The sequence below is a fragment of the Planococcus citri genome, chromosome 1 (assembly GCF_950023065.1).
Source record: "Planococcus citri chromosome 1, ihPlaCitr1.1, whole genome shotgun sequence".
Classification (NCBI taxonomy): Eukaryota; Metazoa; Arthropoda; class Insecta; order Hemiptera; family Pseudococcidae; genus Planococcus; species Planococcus citri.
Genome location: NC_088677.1, coordinates 36866625 through 36889975, shown reverse-complemented (window position 1 = coordinate 36889975; position 23351 = coordinate 36866625). Strand labels below are relative to the sequence as shown.

The following is a 23351-nucleotide window of genomic DNA, read 5'->3' as shown; positions in this document are numbered from 1 at the left end:
TACCTGCATCTATTTGTATGTATATGTAGATATATTAGGATTTAGATGCCCTTTAATACGAATACGATGCATTTTATCGTAATTTATCAGGTACATAAATGTTACCTTCATTGGTACTTACAAATACAAATAGGTATTTCAGCACAAGTAATTCGGAGTCCAGTAGCTGCTGTCATTTCTAAACATTATTTTATGTATGTAGGTATACCTATGTACTTATTAGTTGAACATTCAGTTCAGTAATTATATGAGGTACACTGTACAGCTAGGATAGTTTTAAAAAATCTTCAATCACATTTGAACCACATCGTCTTTCAGTCACCGTTCATTCCTTCTCAAAGTTTCAAGATTTACAAATTTCAGAATTCGAATTTTTTGAAATCATCTCAAAAAAGAAGCCTCACTGATGGCTTAATGATGACACAATTTCGATTTGGTGTCCATTATTTTTGTCAAAAAACACCCTTCGTTCAGCCGCTAAATAGAGTTTCAAGACTTTCATTTCCCACATAGCTCCACCATCAAAATTCAATTTCATTTAAAATCGTGGTAAAAATAAGGGGGGTTTTGAAAAAAAACACGCGAGGGAGGCTTGTCATTTTTTAAAAAAAAAATCTTATTTCAAAATATCAACTCACAAAAAATCTCCATAGGTAATTGAAAAAAAAAACATAAAAGAGTAAGTTTTCCAAAACAAAAGTTGGCAATCTGGGATTCTCAAAAATATAATACTTACCTACGTACTTTTTCATCGTCAAAAATGTGTTTTCAAACGCGATTGTAATCCAAATGTTACCAGAAATTAAGCCATTTGATTTCTTTTCATTAATTTATGAGATTTGAGAAAATTTTAGAAAATTCATATTTTGTGAGTATCTTCGATTTTTTGCTTGGATTGCTGAATTTTATTTGCAAGGTTTGCAATCACGTTCAATTAATTTAAATATTGTCATAAATTTCAGGAATATTAATTGTTTTGTAGCCAGCACCATTTTAAAAAAAAAATCAGATTCTTATCACATGACAAAAATGTTAAAGATACTAAGACATGCGTGCTAAAAGGTCCTCTCGGACAAGAATTCTGAAAGATGCTTAGGTATTTCAGACAATGGTGCTAATTTTGATTTTTTTTTTCAAAGTCTCAATTATTATAAGCACTTGTCTTATGTTAGAATACGTACTTAGCTTGGAGGTTTTCTCAAATGATTTTTTTTTTCATGTTAAAATTGAAATTAAAAAAGTACTAAAATCAAATGACCTAGTCGAAATTAACTTTTAATCGCTGGAACCGAATTAAAATTCATTCAAAATACTTTTTTAGTACTGAGTAGGTACTAGGTAGGTGTACTTCGCATTGGATAGGGGCCATCGTGCTAGTCAATTTGAAAAATGAGTTCGCGCCTACCTATATTCGTATGTAAGACGTAATTCCATTCATTAGCTACAAAGTTGAATACTTTACAGCTTTTACCCTTCAAATTAATTTTTAACTCACTGATTAGCAATATAACGTTAGTAAATAATACCTATGTCAAATACCCCTCGGCCCTCTATGTCCCATTTCTCTTTCCAAAATCCTCATAAGTACGCATACGTAGGTAAGTATAGGTAATGTTAAAAATTAAAATATATTTTGCATGAAATTCTCAATTGTGTTCTGTTCTTCCTGCGCGACATCGTAGTTAATTAATGAAAATAATAAAAATCCACCTAGGAAAGGTATGAATCACCAAAGCTAATATACTTTTAAAAGCGCTACAATACCTATGTCATATGTGGTATGTACCTCGCACAGTTTTTTTTTACCAAAATTCTGTATAAAATAATGTGCTTATTCCTCAAACAATGATGTCATATTCGCAAAAAACGAAGGAAAAGATGTCCCAACGCCGAAAGCGAGGTGTATTTAGAGTATACAGCGAGGTAGAAGATCTGATTCATGATAATAATGCCCATAGGTGGGGGCTCGGCAACTTATCTGGTACCAGGTTAAGTTAAATGTACTGTCAGTTGTCAGCGAAATGAACTCATGTGCGGCGAGTGTTCTGTTCTGGCTTATTTGCGACGATATGGACGTCGGAACCGTTTACGTGTTGGTGCCGCATACTACAGGGTATTACCACTTTGATATTTTGAAATAAAAAACAATTTTTTGTTTTTTCATAATGGGGTTTGGTTATTAAGTGAATAGTTCAGTGTTTTTGAAATCGGAGTTTTTAATTGTGACGTTTTTGTTTCTGTGCAACTGTTGAGAAATCCATTGAGAAATGGTGAGAGTCATACCTATCTAGTTTTCATATTATTAGCATTATTAGCTTAAGTGGTGTACCCAATGGAGTCCATGTTGGGGTATGAATGATTCAGAATGTAGATTACTTCCAAGATTTCCATACCGTATCCTAAGTCATCCCTGGTCCAATAAGTAGGTATTACAAAACTATGAAGAGCTTCGCTCACTCAATGAAGTTTCATCATTATTCATTTTGGATCTAAATGTAGGTATAGTCATTCCTAAGTTTCTGCTGTTGCAGTTGGCAAAAAGTGCAGCTTAGGTGCTTTTGAGTTTTGAGATTACTTTGGTGACCAAACTATTCTTGTGTTCAGTTTTATTTTGATTTACTTCTTAAATGTATCGTAGAAATCATAATTCAAAAAATCGTGAGGGTTGTCTGTATAACATCAGACTGCAAATGATGGAGCTCCTAAAGATATCCTTCATACTACTCATAATTCTATGAAGTATAGTTGCATGTTTGGAGACCCGACGAATGGAACATTCATATTTAATATATAAAATGAAACTTAATCTTGCTTTTTTCCAATAAAGTTGTCGTCAACATTTTAAAAAATTGCTTCTTTTATGTAGGTATCTATTTTTGCAAGTCAGCACAAACTGCACCAGGTGGACATGCAAATTACCACAATCGAAATAATCTACGCTACATTATTTATTTTGTAACCTATCAAATCCTGTGGCAATTTTTTCACGATTTTGGTACCTACTTAGTAGTATATAGGTGCCGGAGAGATACGAGTATTTACGAGATGATGATTATATGATTTATTAACAAATGTTTGGTAAATCTGTCTATTGTTAACCGGTAATTTGAATTGTGTTGAAATACCTATGTACCTCTACCTAATACCTATCTTGTAGCATCTAGCATCTAGTACTTACTTATTGTTATTTTTTTGGTAGATTTTAATTTCTATATTATGATGTTTTCAATTCATTATAGGTGCATATTTTTTGTTTCAGATTCACGCTGGCGCGTGAAAATCTAAATTAGATGGCATGTCTGAAATACGGCGCTAAGGTAAAGACATTAAAATATTCAATACCGTTAGATTTTTAACGTTATAGCGAAGATTGTACTTATAGTTTAAAAAACGCTAATTCGTGGTGGTATGTGCTGATTGAAAGATCGTGATCAAGACTTACACTTACTACATTATAACAGTGCTCGGCGGCCGACGATTCGTTATACACGCTTGTTTTTTGCTGAATTTCACGAAAAATTTGCCCATGTTTCGTCTTCTCGACGAATTTACTCGTAGGTTGAAATGTCGAATGTGGGTAATTTTATAGCTATACATTTGGCATACGTTTTCAAATATTCGTCATATTTGAACGTAGTATTAAAATTACATCAAGTAGGTATTCGTTTATGCAATCAAACTATTGCCATTTTTAGTCATTAATCACATTTTTCTGGTAGGAATATCAAACGTATAGAATTATAAATCGGCGATTTCAATAAGAGAATTCGACTGTGTAGATATAAAACTCGAGATTTATCTCCATTCTCACACGATATCGTCGCTGATTTATAATCGTTTAGGTAGGTATTTTGTGCAGTATAAAAATTGCGCCGCGTCGATTGACTTTTTTTCATTTTTTTTATTCAACGAGAGAATATTTTATTTATCCGTCGAGTTTTTATTCCAAAGGGTTGAAAAAAGAAGCATCTGATGACTTTATTTACTTTATTGATTCAGATGCAAGTACGTTAATAGGTATTCCAACTGTTTGATGACGGAATGTGGTTGTTCAGTGATTAAAAACGAAACAAATGGCGTTCATTCATTATCGACGATCATCACAACGAGAATATCTCCATAGTCGGTGTTTTTTTTTTCTCTAGCAACCGAAATCAATCTCAAGTGTGGTAAACCTTCCATGTTCGATTTATGGATATCCTCCTCTTCGTTGTACTTTTTCAGATATTAAGCAAATCGCACTCATGTAAGTTCTGCGCTAAAAACATTAAAAACCTGGTAACATTACTTGCTAATTAGTAATTATCCAGCTGTGAAATTGTCTATGAGCTTTTTTTGAAATTATAAAATTTTGGTACTTACTTAATTCATGAGTAGGTAGATAGGTAAGTTTTTAGCAGTACGTTATTGTTCTTTCATTCAATACGTGTGATTTGAGTCTAGAATAGGTACACAATTATCTTTTGAATTTGAAAAATTGCATTTATAATCTTCTTCTCAAAATGAATCTTCATTCTCTGTCTTTGCTGTACTCTTCTATGTAACATGCGCATGAACACTCGTACGAGTGGAAATCTCCCAAAAAAAGACTAAAAAATACACGACGACAAATATTTTGTCATAAGAATAGTTAGGTACCTATTACGAATTTTATTTTAAAAAAAGTACAAAAAGTTACTAAACGAAAATCTAGCCATGTTTCCTGCTTCTTGTTACATTCAATTTCCGTAAAATGTATACCTAGGTACCTCTGTTTTATCCGATCAACCATTAAATTACAGTTGATTATGTTCCATAGGCGTATCGCGTATGGTAAAAAAAAAAAAAAAGGCATCAATATGGTGTTCCATGAGACAAGGTGTTATTGATCACGGTCGTGGCCTGGTGCAAAATGCGGCGGTTACAGGTTATCAAACATTAACATTGAGATATTTTTGCATTTCACGTTAGAGTTTTTCAAATTTGTGGGTTGTATTTGTATGTAGGTAGATGAAAAAAAAAAATTGGATCTAAATACTCGTACTCGTACTTGTACTTAAGATTTTACTTTGATTTAAGAGAAACGTTCCAATATCATTATTTCAGCTTTGGTTGCTATCTTATTCTACCTATCATCTAAATGCAAATCCTATCTTGTTTTCGTCACTATGCTTGCCAAAATTTTCCAGTTAAAATAATGCAAATTATTCGGTTGAAATTCGAGCATTTCAAATTACATCAATCGAGTTGATATTTCAAATCGTTGAGTATAAATGGCGAGTAAATGCATATCACGTAGTTAGTAAAATATGTTCACGGATCGGGATCGATTTTTTGTGTCCAAACATCGTCTGGTAGCAGGTATCTGTTGCGCATAATGCATATAAAAATTAACGAGATGGATGCAGAAGGATACCAGACTAATAGTTTCTCATAAGTACAACTACCCTTCGCCAATGTCAAAAGCACTATAAATAAAATTACTTTTTATGGCATTTTAAATTCAATTATCAAATTTATGTTCTTGTTTGAAATTTTTGCTCACGTATAAGTACCTACTTATCGTTCAAGAGCCACTTATCTTTTCATTATTCTTTTCGTTAATTTTAATTTAATTTTCTTGGTTCTTGGTTTTATGCATCACGAGTATAAATATTAGCTCGATATATATATATTTTTTTTTACTATTTAATATTATATTTTTGAACAGGTAGGTACCTGTTCTGAATGTAAACAAGGTTTCATAGCGGTAATGACAAATGACAAGTGTTATGTAGCTAGGTTCTAATATTATGTTGACAATGTGTTGTACAGTGATGTACCTATAAACATCAGACCAAAAACAGATGTCACTAACAACTAACTAAAGTACTGCCACACGCATCTAGTTTCAGGATTTTACAGAAGGGGAACAGACAGGAGGTCAAACTGAGCCCATTTTGGTCATTTTTTTCAAATATAAATTTAAACCTATTACGTAATGAATTTGGTAAATTTTTGACAAAAGAATTTTTCACGGATCGCCGTGTAAGTGTGTACGTAGGATGCGTTTAAATTTTCCTAAACCTAATAAGTAATAACGTTCCCAAATTATAACGTTAATTTCTGCATCCAAGGCTTCTTCTCGAATACCGACTAGATAATGCCTATATTTATGAATTTTACATACACTCTGTCTATAGTTATCTATTATCTATATAAAATGGCATTATTAATAATTGTCATTTACAATGTGTTTCGGGACACAGCTAGTCATTAGGTTCTCATTTGCACTAGGGTAAGTAATTTTATACGTAAATAAATTCTCAAATGGCGGAAACTGATAGGATTTCGCATGTCTCATATTTCATAGTCAACCCGAATGAAAGTTTATTGGCGGAAGGGGGTCGTAGGGTATTTCAAAGAATTTTCAAGCTTTGACTGTTCTTACAAACTTTAATCGCCAAGTTGAACAAGTTTTTCAAAAAAAAATTTCGTTCTCTCGACTGTCTCAGAATTAATAACGTCAAAAATAAAATTTTTTAACGACCTGTTTTCCTTTTTATCGAGCTCCATAAACCGTACCAACTCGTTTATTACAATGCTGCCCAATTTACACTCAGGTATGTTGAGAGTGAAAATATTTACTAAAATTGTGTTGAAATTAGTCATAATGCCGAGTTTACGTCGATAAAAGTTCTCTTGCATGTTTGTTATGTACCTAACTACCTATGGTATTGTAACGCATATTCAAAATTATATAACCGCGTCAGATATTAGAAAACCACAAAGGTGTAGGTTTCATTTTACACCCAAGTTATACCATTTTCAAGTACGAGTACCTACTACCTACCTAAGCTATTTTATTTCAGAAAAAAATTAAATTAAACAGTATCATCATCATTTTAATAAATGTAAGTAAGCCTAGATATCATAAAAATAAATCAATGAAATACTCGTGTAGGTACTTGAAATAATACAAGTTGAATGCAACGATTTATTTACCATACTTGAGATTGAATAGAAATATTTTCTCATAGTTTGCCATCGTAAGATGCTTCATGAAAAGTATTACGTGGGTTTGTACATACAAATAATGTGAACAAAGTAATCAAAGGCGTTATAAAAACGACTATAGGATAAGTGGGTTTCAAATTACATTCGAAAATCCTATATACCGTTATTTAGCACATGTAAAGCTGGTAAAATAATCCTAGTGATAATTTCTTAGTGCATGAATTGCAGCTTCTCTACGATGGAATATAGTTTCGCTATAAAACCAGGTAATTCTTTAATGTGAAAATTACCGAACACTTTGAAAAATTGAGTGTGCGGGTCGAAAAGAAACAATTCGAGAGGAAATGGATTAGAATGTTATTTTATGTCGTGAAATGTTCCTAATTTTAGAGAAAAAAAAATATATAATTTTACGATTTCGGTAGGTAGGTACCTCTACGTGTAACGGTGAGATGAACGAAAATTTATCAAGGGCATATCCATAAATGTAGATAACTTCTCTGCCTTGCCCATATGCAATGCAACGAGTATTTTTTGCTCTACCTAGGTATATAGCTTACGGACCAATGTGAAAATATTCACAATTTCTTTTCGTGTATTTTTGGCTGCAAATATTTCTAAAAATAGAAATAATTGGACTGCAGTAATTTCGTATCTTTCTACTTTAAGGTAAACAGAGTAAAGTGTAAGGTAGGTACCCATAAAATAGGTAGTAGCATCTTAGATCACTAAGTTCTGTATTTTTTCTCTCTTTGCTAAGGATGACTAACCAAGCGTTGCTGGCTTTATTATTCTGTCATTTACTAATTTTATCTTTACTGTTACAGTGTTACTAAATTCAACACTTCAGCATTGGATTTTTATGTTGAAATACGTATATTATTCTCATGAACTAGGCAGGTGTGCTTACGTACCTACCTATACCTAAAAACAAAATTTTTAATTTTGTTGATAGTCAGTGTCAGATGTGCTAAAGATGCATGCAACATTGATGCTAATGTATTGGCAAATACCTACCACGTTTGCAAATCAATTGCATTTCTTTGTTGCTTTTTAATTTAATAGTAGATATCCATTAAAAACTGTATATTTTTCCCGCCAATAAATTACGTCAGGTTTTAAAAATTATTTCACACACAAAAATACTCGTAAAACTTTTATTTTTTGTAAGAAAAAAAGTAAAAGAAAAGAGAAGAAGCCGCTTGTATTACTCGAACGTCCGTCCCTCCTCCCTCGCAACAGGTACATAAAGAAATTCCATAGCTGACAATAGCAGATACGTAGAATGCATCTCTTAATCCTGTTTCAAAACGATCGACTTAAAGACATAAATCAAGGTTTACGGTTCAACGTCAACTTGTATATTTAGACTGCCTGTGTAGTTTTTTCGCCGAATCGCCGACTATGATTTTTTTAACGTGATCTTCCGTATGGTGCACTTGGTGGTTTTTTCTCCTCCTGGTAGATAATTCTTCGCGTCTTACGTTATACTTAGCTGCGAGTTATTATGACAAAGCAAAGTCTGCATAAATCTCGGCTTTTTACTATGAAAATCGTAATTTATTTTTCATTTTGTTAATTTAGCAGGTGGATTTTAACTCTTTGCCTGAGCGAGCATTCCACCTTAAAGTTTCGTGATTTTAAAAATATTTATTGTTATTCTCGTCTCTTGAGCTATGAAGCTGAAGGTACCTCTACCTACCGACGTTGTTTATATCATTCTTATGAAGGCGGTAAAATGTTGGTACAGAATAAAAAGCCTAACTTATGATGAATGTAAGCCGAATAATTACTCCTGCGTATAGCTAACAATTTAACGATTTTCTAAGGATTTTCCTTTGTGGTAGAAACCTATTAAAAGAGCGTTATTTTATGTTGAGATTTTTTCTTAAGTTGAGGAAAGATGAGAATTCTTTTGAAGAAATATTGTCTGTGGGTAAGTTTCGGCTTTTATATGCTTTTGAATGAAAGAAAAAGAATGCTGTTATGAAATACCAAAAAAAAAGTTTAATTTTTGGCAAAAAGATGCAAACAAAAACTGTATTATCTTATAAAAAAATTATGTTCAGGTTTCTATGGTCATTCGTCCCTATCATTGCACTTTAATTGAAAGAATATTCGTAGGTACTAGGTAGATAACATGAATACATTGGAGAAATTTTCCACCATGCTCTGATAACTGACTCATCGTATTGTTAATTTCAAAGAAAGTTCCACCTCCTACCAATCTACATACGTATTAGTTTTATTTTACGAAGGAAAGTATTCAATCTTTATTTTTACGTAGGGCTCAGCTCATTAGAACTAAATTGCTTATAAGTTGATCACCAAAAATTGGGAATCAGTGAATATTTTTTTCATTCGATTTGTAATTTATTAGAAATTATGGACTATCATCACATAGGATGCGTGGCTAGTGCATCTTGTAGACATTTCTACTCGTAATAACTGGAAGGCACAAGGTACATATTAGGTACTCGATATTATGGGTAACGTTTAGATCTTATATTTGTGATAGTTGCATAAGAAAGAATGTGATTCAAATGTCACATATAAATTACTCGCCGCAGGAATTAAATTTCAGTACTTGTGTATTTAAATTTAAAGCGTGCAGTTTCAAAGAAATACGTAGGTATATTTTTCAAAAACCAAGTTGCATATAATTATTATTAGTAGGTAGGTAGTAGGTATACTGTCTAGCTCGACACAAACTATAATACGTAAATGAATCCTTACTCGTTCATGTGTAATATATTCTTGACCCAAAGAAATGTTATTAACCTTGATATTTGTATGTACATACGTTGCTTTTTAAAATTTTACCGAAATTTTACTCAGGTTATTCAGCACTATTTCGGTTGACTTGTGTAGGTGTGGCTAATAAAACAGTAAGAAAGTATCTACAAACTATTGTCTTTTTTTTTGCACTTTTAATCAGTCGTCGCTTCCTGGGTCATGTACACAGCTGACTTGTGAAAAAGAGTCAATGGATGATTGATTGTTTCATTGTTTGGTTCAACATAGTCGAAAACTCTTATTCACTGTTTGAAGGTGATTTTTGAGTTTTCTCGGTGAAGTTTTGCGAATCTATTCCCTTTTCAAATATTTTTATCTGAAGGTCAAAATTACCTATGTATCAGAGTATGTCTTTCTGAGCGATTTAAATGTGAGTAGATATTGTTTCTAATAATACGAGTACCTACCTATAAGTATGTACAAATATAAGTAGTTATGTGTTGCGAACATTAGTGGATACCTATTCATTTAATGTATTAGCATACTCATGCATATGTATGTATAAGTAAATGGATTATTTTAATTTAAGTGAAAATTGGAAAAAATGAAGCAAAGGATGTAGCCTTTTCTTAAGCATTGTGGTAACGATTCTTCGTACAAGGTATCTGTTAATAACTACCTCCTTATTTTTGATGGCTCATAAATATTTATACCTACTATAACTTGCTATAATGTAATATAATTCAGTAAAGGGTGTTTTATTTATAGACCACCCTTATAACGAGATAATAATTTATTCAAATGAATTGCAAAACGAATTAACCGATTTAGCCAACTTATCGGTACAAACATTGCGTTTATTTAAAAATTTAAGAAATACATAATTTTAATAATAACAACCTATTGTACTCAGGTGCGTCGAACCAGCACCAAGATAATCATCATCGCTAAAAATCGATTAACATGATTTTGTTTTAAAAGAGATTTTATACTTATGTCTCAAAGCCATTAAGGATTAGATGCTGTAATAGGTAATCTACCTATAGGTACCTATAGCATTGTTAGAAAAAAAGAAAAGAAAAACATTGCTAATGAAAAAAAAAAGGAAGAATTGGTTGAATAAAACCACCACGATTGTGCCTTCCATTGTTTCATCTCTCCCAATTAACTTTTATTTGCACGTTTTCCGCGAACATGAGGTAGTATGTACATACCAACAGGTAGTAAACATCGAGGATCACAAGCGAATTGCAGGTCCATAAATTTCAAACGCATTCTCGTTACATTTGAACAAGATTATTCAAATGTTATTTCCATTATAAGATTGAAAACAAGAGTTCTTATGAAAGTACGAGTATATTAAGTAAGTCGAGTACGTAACCTATGGAGGAGGGAGGACTTGACTTTACTTTTATTTTCTTTAAATTTTTTGCAGCATTTTGCACTTTATTTTACCATTTACCCAATAAATACGTATGATCATATTATTCATTATCCTTGCGTGAAATGAAAATATCTTAATAGAAATTATGAAAAACTGGTTTTATTTGAATTGTGTTTTTTCAAGGTTCCTATTCACCTATTTCTATTATAAAGACTATAAGTTATGATTTTCTAATTGTGTTTACGCATCGTGATCTTTGGTGAGAAACGTGTTGAATGAACCATTTCTATCAAACTATCGATTGCAAAATCCTATCTAGGTAGTAGGTATAGGTACACGATAAACGATTATGAGCATTTCGATAAATCGACCACGCTTCGGAAATAACAGTATTCGGACCTATAAATTAATATGTAGGTACTTGCGCAGACATTCTATACCTACTACTATACTATAACAAAATATCAAGTGTTAAGCTTCGTACTCGTTAAAGTGAAAGTGAATATTGGCCTTGTAAGCTGTAATACGAAAAAAATCTCAAATTGTAATGCAAGTTTTAAGTATAGGTAATCAAGTCTTCCAAGTGCTGCTGCGAAACGCTTCAGTGATAATCGACTGGCGACCGTCCAACCAATTTATCAGTTATTGCTATTTTGGATGGATACGGATAGTGAATTGAAATTTATATTCTCCATTTTTATTTTGTCGTTATTTTTCAAATTTGATTACATCATTCACCAAGGCGTGTGCAAATTCAACCAAAGATGACGATTATGAATGTTGGCAAAATAGGTTGTAGAGAAAAAAGTGAATTGGTGCTTATATGTTAGGTGAAGTACATTATATCTACGAGTAGTCAGATACATGATACTGTATGCTGTTACCATTGATTTTAGCGTATAGCAGATAGCCAGATCTATTGTTCTTTTCAGAGACATTTGAATTAGTACATGCATCTGAAATGTAGTCGTCGCTAGCATTCGTGTTTTACCTCGAATGCATCTGAGATGCATCCAAACACATCCAAACCCTTATAAACATTCTCTTTTTAGTTGTTGTGTGTTGTGGAAGTTAGGTTGGTAACCAAATGGAACAAAACTACTTCATTCTTCACCCTCCCGCAAACCTGTCTCGCCTATCTTACCCTGGCTTTGCCTTTTTTCATTCAACAATTGATAGAAAAGATCGTTTCATTGTATAACAGTGTGTTTTGTTTAATAGAAAAAGGAAAGTAGCAGTTAGGCGGCCTTTAGAATGTTTCCTACATATTTCAAATTTATTTTCAATGAACTAAGTTTATGTAAGCAAGGTAAAAAAGTAATCAAAAAGTGAGAGAATCATCAATAGATTAGTAAGTAGGTATTATTAAAATGGAAAATCTTACAAAAAAATAATTCATCAATTATTTTTCCAGAATTTTTGAATTTTTTGGGCAGCTAAAAATCGAGTTGATAAGTACTCAACCTACTTAGCGACTTTAATCAACATTAAATTTAAGCCAGTTTCCAGGAAATGCAGGCGGACATCTCCACTGTAGTTTTTGAGCAGAATTTTCGTAAGGGAAATATTTAATTGAAAAATTTGAAGTTTCCGGTAAAAAAAATGCTTTGAAGTTTCCATCTGGAAATCGTCTCAAATGTGGATGAACTCATAAAACATGTTCAGTATCAACTATCAAGTCTATTTTTAACTGGCCAAGATTATTATTCACGCCTTCCGAAGAAAATTCAAAACTCTAAAAAAATTGAAATTCGTGCTGGAGGCACCAGAATGGCTTGAAACGGTGAAATTCGGATTTGAGGGAGGTTAACATTAGTTTCAGGGCTAATTATCATCATTTTTGTTGGTTACATACGTAGGTACTTTTTAAAAATCATTAATCACTGAAAATAATCAATTTTATATTCAAACATTTGCCAAAAAATTGAAAACTAAATTTGGGCACGGGGCAGCTAGAATTTTGGATATGGGGATTTCAGAGTAGACTCTCTTCAAAAATTGCAATCGGGTTCACATCGAAGATGGCACCTCGAGAAATTTTCTTGATAGGCAACTAGGTAGGTAGGTATTGAAACAAAAACCAAGTGTTGAAGTATGAACAAAAACACTCGAGCTAAAAAATAAAATTGCACCCCTCTCCAAAAGTCACTTTGAAAAAAAAAATGTACACATCTAAGACCGCCATAACTACGAGTATTATGGCAAAAAAATAGGTAAATAGTATAAAACAAATATTTTCGGAAGAGAAACAAAACACTCGAGCTACAAATTAAAATTACCTCCCACCTTCCTTCTCTCAGACAAACTATGTTATTAATTTTGAAAAAATATATTCATTTCAGGCTTTGAAATGTTCATTTTCAAAAATTTGGGTACATTAATTTGATTTCAAACAGAAAGACTTTTCAAATTTTTTGCAAAAAGCAGGACTTTTAAGAAAGCGAGATTTTTTCACAATTATTTTATAAAGAAACAAGATTTTTATGCAGTTCTTGACAAAAAAATGAGAATTTTTTCGAAATTTTCCGACAAAAAAATGACAATTTTCAGAATTTGTTTGGCAAAGTCAACGAAAGGCATTACTTTTTGCGATTTTTGGCGGTAAGAAATACTTACTTTGATGGTAGAATTTTTTTTTAGGGGTCACCAGACCAAAATTCAAGGTGGGTCATGGCAGTGCATTTTCAATTTTTGGCGAATTTTTGAAGATCAAATTTGATTAAAAATAGGCAAAAATGAAAATTTAAACTAAATTGACCTGAAAATTTGTGATTTAGTTGACATTTGACACCCCCCTAAATTAAAAGAGTTTGAAACCTCCAATTTCTGGACTCGTCTGCATTCACAAAACCTAGAAAAATTACTTCCTCAAAATTACAACTTACAAGGGAACCTTTTGAGGTGTCACTCTCCGATTTGAACGGGACTGAGATTTTTGGAAAGAGCATAGTCTAAAACCCCCAAAACCAAATTTTCAGCTGCCCGAGTTCATTTTTCGATTTTTGGCAAACGTTTGAAAATTCAAACTTGACTGTTTAAATGGCGATTTATGCTTTTTTTTTAAAAAAAAAAGTGCGTACTTGATCCGTAAAAATTGGAAAATTAAGTCCAAAAACTAATATTAACTACCCAAATCTAAATTTCACCATTTCCAGCCGTTCTGGAGCTTCCAGCGCGATTTTTAAATTTCTCCAGAATTTTGAATTTGCTCCAGAAGGCGTGAATATGGAGTTGGGCAGCTAAAAATCGAGTTGTGTATTATACTCGACCTGTTTAACGAGTTAATCCACCTTTGAGCCGATTTTGAGAGTGACACCTCAAAAGTAGTTTTTTGGCCAGCTTTTTTCAAAATTAAAAAATCCAAAAAATCAAAAGTTTCCCGTTTGCGTGGAAAATTTTGAAATTCGCGCTAATCGCTGTATTTCATCCAAAACTAACCCCCCAAATCAAAATTTTATAATTTCCAGCCGTTCTGGAGCCTCCAGCGCGATTTTTCAATTTCTCCAGAATTTTGAATTTACTTCAGAAGGTGTGAATATGAAGTTAACTAAAAATCGATTCGTGTATTATACTCCACCTGTTTAACAAGTTTATCCACCTCACAAACGGTAAACTTTTGATTAGGTATTTTCATTTTTCAATTTTGAAAAAAGCTGGCCAAAAAACCACTTTTGACTTTTGAGGTGTCACTCTCAAAATCGGCTGAAATGTGAATAAACTCGTTAAACTGGTCGAGTGTAATACACAATTCGCCAAGAGGTTCCCTTGTTAGTGATTTCGATATGTACTTGCTCGGGACTTTTTTTTTATAAAAATAGAAAAAAATAGCTTCATGGACAATGTTGTGTCTAGTTGTATTTCACAAAAGATCGAGGGTTTTATTGTGAGCATACTGTCTTGTGTTCCATTTCTTACGTTAAGATCCGTGTTTGTAACTTGTGTGTGATTCGTATAGCAGGTAAAAAACGGTTGCATTCATCATTTTAAAAAAAAGTAAAAAAAAAAGGTTCAAAATGAGACACCATCTATCAACACTTCGAAGTACTTCTTACTCGTTGAGTCGGTGCTGTCGAATGCATCTCGACTGCAGCGCGGCACTGTGTTCAGATGCATTGTAACGTTTCCAAAAAGAACAATAGGACTGGCTATCTGCTATACGCTCGTATAGCAGATAGCCAGTCCTATTGTTCTTTTTGGAAACGTTACAATGCATCTGAACACAGTGCCGCGCTGCAGTCGAGATGCATTCGACAGCACCGACTCAACGAGTAAGAAGTACTTCGAAGTGTTGATAGATGGTGTCTCATTTTGAACCTTTTTTTTTTACTTTTTTTTAAAATGATGAATGCAACCGTTTTTTACCTGCTATACGAATCACACACAAGTTACAAACACGGATCTTAACGTAAGAAATGGAACACAAGACAGTATGCTCACAATAAAACCCTCGATCTTTTGTGAAATACAACTAGACACAACATTGTCCATGAAGCTATTTTTTTCTATTTTTATAAAAAAAAAGTCCCGAGCAAGTACATATCGAAATCACTAACAAGGGAACCTCTTGGCGAATTGTGTATTACACTCGACCAGTTTAACGAGTTTATTCACATTTCAGCCGATTTTGAGAGTGACACCTCAAAAGTCAAAAGTGGTTTTTTGGCCAGCTTTTTTCAAAATTGAAAAATGAAAATACCTAATCAAAAGTTTACCGTTTGTGAGGTGGATAAACTTGTTAAACAGGTGGAGTATAATACACGAATCGATTTTTAGTTAACTTCATATTCACACCTTCTGAAGTAAATTCAAAATTCTGGAGAAATTGAAAAATCGCGCTGGAGGCTCCAGAACGGCTGGAAATTATAAAATTTTGATTTGGGGGGTTAGTTTTGGATGAAATACAGCGATTAGCGCGAATTTCAAAATTTTCCACGCAAACGGGAAACTTTTGATTTTTTGGATTTTTTAATTTTGAAAAAAGCTGGCCAAAAAACTACTTTTGAGGTGTCACTCTCAAAATCGGCTCAAAGGTGGATTAACTCGTTAAACAGGTCGAGTATAATACACAACTCGATTTTTAGCTGCCCAACTCCATATTCACGCCTTCTGGAGCAAATTCAAAATTCTGGAGAAATTTAAAAATCGCGCTGGAAGCTCCAGAACGGCTGGAAATGGTGAAATTTAGATTTGGGTAGTTAATATTAGTTTTTGGACTTAATTTTCCAATTTTTACGGATCAAGTACGCACTTTTTTTTTTAAAAAAAAAGCATAAATCGCCATTTAAACAGTCAAGTTTGAATTTTCAAACGTTTGCCAAAAATCGAAAAATGAACTCGGGCAGCTGAAAATTTGGTTTTGGGGGTTTTAGACTATGCTCTTTCCAAAAATCTCGGTCCCGTTCAAATCGGAGAGTGACACCTCAAAAGGTTCCCTTGTAAGTTGTAATTTTGAGGAAGTAATTTTTCTAGGTTTTGTGAATGCAGACGAGTCCAGAAATTGGAGGTTTCAAACTCTTTTAATTTAGGGGGGTGTCAAATGTCAACTAAATCACAAATTTTCAGGTCAATTTAGTTTAAATTTTCATTTTTGCCTATTTTTAATCAAATTTGATCTTCAAAAATTCGCCAAAAATTGAAAATGCACTGCCATGACCCACCTTGAATTTTGGTCTGGTGACCCCTAAAAAAAAATTCTACCATCAAAGTAAGTATTTCTTACCGCCAAAAATCGCAAAAAGTAATGCCTTTCGTTGACTTTGCCAAACAAATTCTGAAAATTGTCATTTTTTTGTCGGAAAATTTCGAAAAAATTCTCATTTTTTTGTCAAGAACTGCATAAAAATCTTGTTTCTTTATAAAATAATTGTGAAAAAATCTCGCTTTCTTAAAAGTCCTGCTTTTTGCAAAAAATTTGAAAAGTCTTTCTGTTTGAAATCAAATTAATGTACCCAAATTTTTGAAAATGAACATTTCAAAGCCTGAAATGAATATATTTTTTCAAAATTAATAACATAGTTTGTCTGAGAGAAGGAAGGTGGGAGGTAATTTTAATTTGTAGCTCGAGTGTTTTGTTTCTCTTCCGAAAATATTTGTTTTATACTATTTACCTATTTTTTTGCCATAATACTCGTAGTTATGGCGGTCTTAGATGTGTACATTTTTTTTTTCAAAGTGACTTTTGGAGAGGGGTGCAATTTTATTTTTTAGCTCGAGTGTTTTTGTTCATACTTCAACACTTGGTTTTTGTTTCAATACCTACCTACCTAGTTGCCTATCAAGAAAATTTCTCGAGGTGCCATCTTCGATGTGAACCCGATTGCAATTTTTGAAGAGAGTCTACTCTGAAATCCCCATATCCAAAATTCTAGCTGCCCCGTGCCCAAATTTAGTTTTCAATTTTTTGGCAAATGTTTGAATATAAAATTGATTATTTTCAGTGATTAATGATTTTTAAAAAGTACCTACGTATGTAACCAACAAAAATGATGATAATTAGCCCTGAAACTAATGTTAACCTCCCTCAAATCCGAATTTCACCGTTTCAAGCCATTCTGGTGCCTCCAGCACGAATTTCAATTTTTTTAGAGTTTTGAATTTTCTTCGGAAGGCGTGAATAATAATCTTGGCCAGTTAAAAATAGACTTGATAGTTGATACTGAACATGTTTTATGAGTTCATCCACATTTGAGACGATTTCCAGATGGAAACTTCAAAGCATTTTTTTTACCGGAAACTTCAAATTTTTCAATTAAATATTTCCCTTACGAAAATTCTGCTCAAAAACTACAGTGGAGATGTCCGCCTGCATTTCCTGGAAACTGGCTTAAATTTAATGTTGATTAAAGTCGCTAAGTAGGTTGAGTACTTATCAACTCGATTTTTAGCTGCCCAAAAAATTCAAAAATTCTGGAAAAATAATTGATGAATTATTTTTTTGTAAGATTTTCCATTTTAATAATACCTACTTACTAATCTATTGATGATTCTCTCACTTTTTGATTACTTTTTTACCTTGCTTACATAAACTTAGTTCATTGAAAATAAATTTGAAATATGTAGGAAACATTCTAAAGGCCGCCTAACTGCTACTTTCCTTTTTCTATTAAACAAAACACACTGTTATACAATGAAACGATCTTTTCTATCAATTGTTGAATGAAAAAAGGCAAAGCCAGGGTAAGATAGGCGAGACAGGTTTGCGGGAGGGTGAAGAATGAAGTAGTTTTGTTCCATTTGGTTACCAACCTAACTTCCACAACACACAACAACTAAAAAGAGAATGTTTATAAGGGTTTGGATGTGTTTGGATGCATCTCAGATGCATTCGAGGTAAAACACGAATGCTAGCGACGACTACATTTCAGATGCATGTACTAATTCAAATGTCTCTGAAAAGAACAATAGATCTGGCTATCTGCTATACGCTAAAATCAATGGTTACAGTATTTGCACAATTTTTAATGACAGAGATTGTTCTTTTTTTGTCTTTTTGAGTGGTCCAAGAATTAGACCTTGATAAATCATTCTCAGCTTACAAAGTATGAATATAGAAACTTCTGCTATATCCCCACTGGTTTCTTTTACAATCCGCCTTTACCTTGAAAAAAGATTCATTGCCAAGATAAGGAAACATTTGCACTCTTGTAGTTGTACTTACTTGTTTAAGTTCTTTGGGATGATGGAAGAAAAGAAAACAAATTGAAAATTCAATACACGATCTCAAAATTAAATTCAGATAAATGCTTGAGTATTTTTTAAAAATCAAAACGTAGGTACGCATGTGAATAGTTATTCACTTCACTTCAAATCTCCATTTCAAAAACAACCCCTTTTAGGTCACTTCAAAGCCTTCAGCAGAGTTTTAAAATTTCTTCAGAAATTTATACATTGCTCTAGAAGGATCAAAATTGGTTATAATAAGATATGCACCTATTTTTTTGAATTTTTTGTGGAGTTTTACCATTGGTCAAAAATTTACTTTGAACGACTACACCTGGAATTCTGTGGTACGTTAACAACTTGTGCTGAGAGGATCCCAATGAACATCAACGAAAGTTATAGATCCTAAGTTCATTTTTGACCCTTCCGAAAAAAATTTGAAATTCGTGGGAAACGTGAAAATTTGTTCGAGGCTACAAAATAGCCGAAACAAGATTGTTATTTATTTTCGCGGGGGGGGGGTGGGGGTGGGGAGTAGTTGTTGAAATTAAATAATTATTGTGCCTTTGGCTAAAAAGTGTTTTCAATTGACCTCTCCATCTTCCTTCTCTGTTTTATTGAACTAGAAGAAGGTTTATTCTATATACAGTATCAAGTCCTTATTTTAATTTTTTTGGTTTTACAGAAAATTTTAGAGATATTTGTTGGCAAAAAAATAATTATCTTTTAAAAAATATATTTTAAGCAATCTTATAATAATTTTTATTTAAGAAATTGGAGTAATAAAATAGGTACTTACCTTTAAATAATTCAATTAAAATGTAGGTACTAAAATTCTGCAATTAATTTCAAGTAGATATTAAGTGTAAAACCTTATAAAATTTTAAAAATCTTTATAATATCATGATATTTCAACATAAATATTATCGAGGCATAAATCGTATTAAAGACATTTTTAACCCCTACTGACTTTCCATGATCATGCTCTGATCGTTTCTGTGCCAACTGCAGACCTCTAATTTTTGGCATTTTTGTTACACATAATCTCTTTCTCCATTGGATACCTATTTTCTTACAAAGTAATTTTTAAACCAATTTACTTTTGATTAAACATCCTAATAAATTTATCGAATGATCGAGTTGAAATGATGTCGTAAATTAAAATTTGAAGGTTCAATATTATGATTATGAGAAATCATAAATGCAAGTAGGTATAGGTACCTATACTTCATACAAATTAGATACTTAACTCAAAACGAATTGATTACGAGAGATACCTAAATAAACGTTTGCTACATATCTTTTAATGCGTTCATCCGTTTCCTCTTTGAACTTGAAATTTCGAATCATATTGATCATATTTCATATAAACTCATCGAAACGATGAGTAAATGGATTGTAGCTCTATGCCCAAGTACATATATATGGGAGAGAGAAGTTATATTTTACGATTGGCCATTCAACCAAGTCGATAAATTATTTATCGTTTGTTTTTATAATGATATCTTCTTAGTAGTATATTCGTCGTGATGATTACGTTCATAAAGGTACCTATTTACTCGCCACATTTGTAATAATGAATTTTTTTTATACTCATATGGGTATAGTTTATTCGCATTCAAAATCATCCAAATGAAATCATGAGTGAAGTTCTCGAACCCCCTGAAATACGCCGACTTAGAGGTAAAAAAATGAGAAAATTTTATATCTTAATACGATAGTTCGCAGAATCGATGAGTAAAGTTATAGGCACCTATAAAGTACCTATGTAGATGTACATCAGATGAGTCAGAATAAGTCGCGTTTTTATTAGAGAGGAAAGTTGACGACAAATTTTCACGTGGTTAAAAATAATTAATAACTAGAATCCAGTTGTAAGTATGCTTTCAAAGTTTAATATTCCGTTTAAAAATATAATCCAACTGGTTTGGGTTAATCGCAAGGTTTCAATGACTTCACGAAATTTCGTTCGCTTTACTGCGGAATGAATTATCGACTCAAAACGACTTGTTATGTAAAATGTAAAACTGCGAGAAAAAGAAATGAATTACGAATAGAATTCCAGGCGAATCATTGCTCACAAGGTAGGCGACTTGTTTGTATACTTGTATGAACTGCTTCAACTCTATACCTATACTAGCGTTCAAGTCACTCGAACGTTGGCGATATACCTAGTACTTTATACGTAAGCCATAAATGGACTAGTGATTATGTAAAGACCGCTAAGCAAACGTTTACACCCACGTACTTTTGTATTTGATAAATTTTTGCATCGTTGTGCGAATTTGTTTTCGTATTCAGCAAGTAATTGAAAATGCAGTATTAGTTGGTGAAATACTCGTATCCGCTCGAGTTATCTTAATAGGTACTCTGGCCACGTTTTTACGTCAAAAAACTTTGGTGAATCCGTGAATCGTATTCGTATTTCGTACCCTGTGCACCTGCTAGGTACGTGTTGAACACAGAATTTAATAATAATTTCAAACGATGTTTTTTTTTCTCCTCAATAGTGATCAGATACCCAAGTGTGCGATGCTTACATTGCAACACATTGTGCATCTTAATGTCTTTGGATGATTAAAATCTATAGTAAGTTTTTTTTCTGCCTCATCTTTATAGTGACATTTGAACGATCAAAAGATTTTTTCACGCTTGTGAAGTATAGTACTTCATAGGGTGTTTTTATACCTCATTGTAAGTACATACATACCTATGAATGGTTTATCGGAATGTATGAATAATACGCACGCGTGTATAGATTTACTTACATTAGGTATGGATAAAATTATTTCGATAACTACGAGTATATGTCTCGAGGTGCTAATAGGCTCCTTCTTGAAGCATGACACACCTTAACAATGTGTTAAAATGTAAGTGCATGGTCAGTTTAATGGAATAATTCAAGGTTTCGCCAGTTCTTTGCTATACATATTAATTTTGTTAGAGGAAGTGAATCACTCAATCCAGTAATTTGTTAATTCTTTTGAACATTTGTCATATCAATTAGTCAGCGAGAGGGCGTTTACCAGAGGAATTTCCGTTTCAAAATATTCTGATCGTGTGTGCAGGTGTATAAAATCGAATTATGATTTTTATGAAGATAATATGAATTTTATTAATTTTTTATTGGAAGGGAAATTGGTGCGAAATGAAGAATAGCTGAGTAACGACATTATATCTGATTTGTTGAATGAGTTGGCATTGAACTAAAATTGGTATGAGGAGTACTGTCTATTGTGGAAAGTGATCTGATCACATTATGTACGTTTCTGAAAAACAATTAGCCTTTGGAACCGTGTATCTCAATAATACGAGTAAGTATGTACCTAGTCAATTTTCCAAAAAATACCTAAGAACAGTTAGGCCCACTAGTAGAATGAAAAATCGTTGAAAGAAAGTGGACAACACAATATGTACCTACATGAAAAAATTATGGTAAAATTTGTTTTCAAAATCGAAAGCACGATTAAAATATTGGAAAAAAATTTTTTCTACTGAAATTTTCAAAACGTCTCTTACGACTCCAGAACCACTCAAAACCATCTTAAGTATCAATTTCTCACCATCACTCAAATCCTTTTGAAAATTTAAAAATACAGGCAAATCTCAAATTTTGAGAGGCACGCTGAAAAAACTTTTAACTAAAGTTTAGAACCACTATTAAATACGTTTAAATCAGCATGTAGATTTTTCCATTGTTGAACTCGGAGCACTTGAAATTTCATCTGTTGAGATAATGTCGAAATAGCGTTATTGAATTCACCGATGAGAATCGTCCTTGTGCCTATTTAAACAAAAATAAAACATTTCGACGCCTTCAATTTCCGTAGGTACTTTACCGCTACAGATGTAGTAATTACAGATCGCATTTTTAAAACGTCTGGATTGTGTTATCCGCATTAAATATGCATACGAATGTAGTAGGTCTAGGTACGAGTAGGTAGAACGACATATACTTATACGATTATTGGCGTACGAGTTTATCGAGAAAGAGAGAAACTGTTATCACAGAGTTATTATCTGGATTAGCGAACAGGGAAGCGAATCGGCGACAGAGAAGATACTTTTCTACGCATAAATTGAAAATTCAGTGTGATCGTATCAAAGCATTATAAAGAATGCAGAAATCTTAAAATACACGAACGATTATAATTAATCTCGCATATCCTGCATTTCTGCGATATGTACCCGATAATGTTTTTCATCTACCCCTCTTGGCTCGGTAATTATAATAAGGTCTTCGACGGAAATTAAAATTTACTTCGGTAAACAATAAAATTGTAAGTACTTATGTACTTAGGTACTGTCTTTCTCTGTTTTTTTTTCCAAATGCATATACGAGTATGTCGTACTGATATAGGTGTATGCATGCAAAACAGTAAGCGGTGTAACTGGCTTTTGTTATAAATATCGTAGGAGCGCAAAACTGGATTAAATAACAAGTTTCAAGGAGAACCGCCATTAAATTTATTACATTGAAGCTTGCTTTAACCTTAAGTGTCTTTTTCACGAAATTATTTTTCAGTCATGAAGATTTTAACGTTGCAATATAGATACTTGCATCGAAACTTCTTACAGCGTTACGTTGGCACATCAA

The 23351-nt window shown here is 32.7% G+C and overlaps 1 protein-coding gene across 3 annotated transcripts in view; it reads left to right on the top strand.

Annotated features, from left to right (window-relative positions):
• The first annotated feature begins 1994 nt into the window (after positions 1–1994).
• The window catches only part of LOC135831745 (uncharacterized), a 36115-nt gene continuing 14758 nt past the window's right edge, over positions 1995–23351 (top strand). The window contains exons 1-2 of one of the 3 annotated variants that reach the window (XM_065344452.1): positions 1995–2270; positions 3260–3317. In XM_065344452.1, the coding sequence (XP_065200524.1) occupies positions 3291–3317 (27 nt within the window). In that variant the 5' untranslated portion in view covers positions 1995–2270; positions 3260–3290. Of the gene's footprint in view, positions 2271–3259; positions 3318–21058; positions 21203–21226; positions 21344–23351 lie in introns of those variants that run through there. The other 2 variants (XM_065344453.1, XM_065344454.1) reach the window with 2 other exon arrangements.